The sequence below is a fragment of the Merops nubicus genome, unplaced genomic scaffold, assembly GCF_000691845.1.
Source record: "Merops nubicus isolate BGI_N331 unplaced genomic scaffold, ASM69184v1 scaffold44394, whole genome shotgun sequence".
NCBI lineage: Eukaryota > Metazoa > Chordata > Aves > Coraciiformes > Meropidae > Merops > Merops nubicus.
In genome coordinates this window covers 1-4,283 of record NW_008607071.1, presented here as the reverse complement: position 1 = coordinate 4,283, position 4,283 = coordinate 1, and the positions used below count along the sequence as shown (strand labels likewise).

General features: G+C 37.6%; 1 protein-coding gene across 1 annotated transcript; it reads right to left on the bottom strand.

Moving 5' to 3' along the window:
• Positions 1 to 352: 352 nt before the first annotated feature.
• Positions 353 to 4,010, bottom strand: BRIX1 (BRX1, biogenesis of ribosomes, homolog (S. cerevisiae); the record flags this gene model as incomplete). Its single annotated transcript, XM_008939827.1, has 9 exons — positions 353 to 638; positions 953 to 1,081; positions 1,621 to 1,722; positions 2,027 to 2,077; positions 2,172 to 2,245; positions 2,347 to 2,396; positions 2,772 to 2,842; positions 3,471 to 3,514; positions 3,899 to 4,010. Coding segments are annotated over 9 exons (903 nt in total), but the record flags the coding sequence as incomplete, so codon positions are not given.
• Positions 4,011 to 4,283: the final 273 nt, after the last annotated feature.

Below are 4,283 nucleotides of genomic sequence, written 5' to 3'. Positions count from 1 at the left end.
CTACTGCTATCAGACTAGGAAAGCTGACTTTTGAACTCCAGTTTGTGATGAGCACTAATGAGTGCCCAGTTATTTTTATTCCTTTTAGATGTTACAGTGACTTGTTTCCTAGAGGTATTCAAGTCCAAAGGCCATTTCTCAAAAGCAGAAATATTCAGAATGTCTTACTCTCCCATCCCTGTTGCCATGGTGTTTTCCAAAACCCAGAACCCTCTTAAAGAAAGGAAGATATTAAGAGAGTGAAAAATCAATCTTAATAAAGAAAAGGGCATTTTATTTACTTAAAACTGAAGTCCAGTTAGTTTTGCGTGTAAAAACCAGTATTTACAATATTATGTCAATGTAGCTATTTTCCTCAGTTGTAACATTTACGATGACACTTCAGTTCTGAAAAGCTTTTTCTGCTTCTTCCTCTGGATTTTGCGCAGCTTCTTTTTGTCTTTAACAATTGGCTTCGACTCTGGTTTCACGAGCTGTATTTCAACTGGTTTTTCTTCAGCCGGGGTTTCAAAGACCACTTCAGTGGGATCTTCTTTAATAAGCGCCTTACTCCCCGTTTTCTTAATCTTTTGTACTTCCTTCACTTGCTGTTTCTCTCGGAGCTTAGCTGCCACTGATAATCTCAACAGCCGCCGATGCTACAAAAAAACGCCCAGAATTTAAATTACATCAGGCTTCAAGTGAACAAGATGGAAGAAATCAAGTATTAAACAGGTGGGAATTTTTCAGCTTAATTCTAAAAATCCTCAATGTACCACCATCTTTTCAGTGAATTTTGCATTTGTTCCATTTTTACAAAAATCACTATTCTCCAGCTGTGATAAGTTAGGGCACTCTTCTCTAGAAAAGGTTCCAGGGAAGGCACATGCGGTTCTCCTGCACAGACAGACTGCGAGGTTTGTTTTCACAGCAGTTGCTAAATGAAAGAGAAGACAAAGACAAAGGTGCTTACCATATTCGGAGACTGATAATGTGGATTTTCATACAGAGTTGGTCCTCCAAAGCTACCTTGGAAGATTTTTATGAGGTTCAGGACAAAACGAGGCCCAATTTCTACTAGAGATGCATCTTCTTCTATTATCTGCAATAAAAGAATCATTCCTTCATTTTCAACAGATTGAATCAAAGTATATGACCTTGTAGGCACCTCACATATGGTGATACAAAAGTCCATTTAAATCTATGGTACAATGCCACTGAAGCCAAAAAGCTAGATTGGTATAAACACAATTCTGTATCTAAAGCAATTATTTTTAGTTCAAGCAAGCACTAAGTACAAGGTATTTGTGAATTCTTCCTTTAGAAAGTAAGCTCCAGAATGCTTTAGGTCAAAGCAGCAAGTAAGGTTAAGAGGCAAGTGAAGCTTAGGCTTTGGCCAGTACTTCTCGTTACTGAGACAACAATCAGAGAATCACAACTGACATATCGAAAGCTGAAGTACACAGAGCTTAAATCAGCTTTCTCCAGAAGTGATTTCAGGACACCAAACTTGCTTTGTACAAGCACTATGTGTTGGGACATACTGATAGTAATGGTTCTTCTCATTTTACTGTAGTTAATGGACTTGATATTAAACTGCTCTACCAGGCTGCCCTTGAAGAGCTGCAAGAGAGCACTAACCTGGTAATTCCGGAACCAGATCCTCTCGTCTGTAATGGTGAAGGTGAAAACATGATCGACAAAAGGCTGGCTTTTGGGGTGATACTGTGGTGTACTAAATATCTGCAATAAAAAAAACAGTATTTGTAAATATCTGTCACTTAAGAGGCAAAATGTAACTGGCTCATTTTAATTAATTTTAATTTACTAAGACCCTGATCCCAGCTACATTTCAAAACTCCAAACTTAAGAACTCATGTCCCAGTGATTTTAGAACATCACCCAAATCCTTTAAAGATTTTTTTCCACATTCAGAAGTGTAAAATTATTACTTAAAAAAAAAAAACAACACATTATATTTTTATGTATGTTGCCAAAAACATTTCCAATGAGGAAGAAACCCTGGACAGCAGAACTACAGACTGACCTGAATAAACAATTCTTTTAGCAGGGCATAGTGTGGTTCCTTGTCAAAGGCCTACAAAGAAAAAATGTAGTTTTACATGCAAAGCTAAATGCAAGAGTCATGCAAACAGAACAAAAGCACACAATGAAATGAAACCTGTACTTACTGGATCAAAAGACAAAAGGGGCCGTGAGCCCCTTAGGCAGTTTCCTGTCATCTTCAACTCAGCCAGTGTGTGAACTACAATGATTTTTTTTTAAAAAAGATCATTTTAGTACTTTACATAAAACTGTACAGACAAGAAAGCAAGAGTCCAAACACAGTAACATCAACCAACTTACTGTTCTGCACTAAGAATTTAGCTGATGGTCCCTGTGGTGTATTGGAAAGCCTGCAGAGGACAGGTAGTGGGGAATAAGGAGAAGAAAAATATTAACAGCAGCCTTAAGGTGTAATGGAATTCTACAGTAAAGTCAAACCAATTATTTCTGTACTGAAATAATTTCAGTTGCTTTTACAGCATTATTGAGTTCCTTTAACATACTTGTAAGTCCTTGCTTTCTAAACAATTTTGTAACAGGCTTCTGTAAACAGTCTACGAAAGCTGGTCATGCACTGTAAACCTGCACGACCCACAGAAGAGCAAGACTAGTACAGATTTAACTAAGCAACACTATTACATACATCACTATTACACTAACTTCAGACAGAATGGAAGCATCCCCAGCTCTACACAGAAATGTAAGAAGATGTAATATTTCCTTACCACATATAGAGATCCTGTTTCTTTTTGGCTTCAAAAAAGATGCACTTATTGCAGTTTTTCATTTCACATGCCTACACAAGACATACACAAGTTAGCTGTTTAAAAAACTCAAGACATTTTTTCAAAAAGCTTTCCATATTAATCTTCCCCCCTCCAAATTTTAAGTTCAAAAGCAAAGGCCTCATCTTAATAAATAAGACCTACTGATCCCCAAACTTAAGTTGAAGCACGTTTTTTTGTTGAAGCACCTCATACTTATTACCAGAGGCAACTTCACTGAAGCTAAAGCAATTTTATAAGCTCTCTAGAATATAAACATTAGAGCGGGAGCTGTGACATAAGGTTCTAGTTTCAGAACTACCAATGTCCTTCTACACTGGCCTGCCTGTATACTTGTTCCTTGTCTTCTTCAAGTATAAACTGCAATAACACCTTTCACCTATAAAGAAAGGCACATTCTGTTTTATTTCCTCATGACAAAAGTTGATATTTCATTAAAGGTTTCATGTTGGTTTTATTAATCAAAAGTCAACTTCCTGTTTTAACATGAGCACTTCTTAATTACCAACAGTTTCCATCTGAGAAGTTATACAACTCCTGTAGCTGGCATAAGATCCCTAGAACTTGGTTGCCCTTTCCTCTTGTACACAAAATTTCCAGAGAAAATAAAAACTAAGGAATAGTTAAATCCTAGATTACCTCATTAATTACGAACAACTGGTCCTTACGGTCCATTTTGGTATCTGGAAGACAAGAATAAAACTTAGAATGCTGGAAAATCTGTTTACCATAAGTTCTTTTAACAGCCAGTCCTTTTGCAAAAGTTCTACTGGTTAGGAATGAAAGACTAAGAGTAACTATTAAGTTGTTTCTGCCATATAGTACAATAAATAAACACAGCAACAAAAGTATCTGTGCACTTAGAGGATTGAGGCCATAGGGAGTAATTTCACAGGATATATTAAGACACAATCACAGCTGCTGTATTTGTGGCTCAAAAGGGATTTGGTGTTTGTTTAAGTTTCATTGAAACAGTTATGCACCATATTTTAAAAAAGGAAGTTATCAGAAGTTCTTGGTTAAAAACTACTCTGAAAAAGTAAGTTAGAGATGATGCCCAACCCTACCTGCTTTAGAGTGAGGCATCAATGTCCTTAAGTCATGCATCAGGTGCCTTGTTCTGAAATTAATGCCACGAGAAGAGAAAATAAGCACTCGCTCCTTGTTTTTCCATTTCCCCTAGGAAAAAGAGGGAAAAGTTAAGCAGAAAGTTTCTAGCCTTAAAACTACTACAACACAGCAACAACTAGCATTTGAATAGTAATTACAGAAAAGCACAACGGGAGCATTTGCTACTCTGCGCCCCTCCACACAGAATCACTCTCAGCAAGAGTGACGACTTCCCTACAGAACACAGGGGCTTCGGCCTTTACACAGGGAATCGCCACTCGTTCTGCTTCAGCACATCCCTACGAAACACGGCAGCAGGAAGAAAGCCGCGTGCGTTGCCCG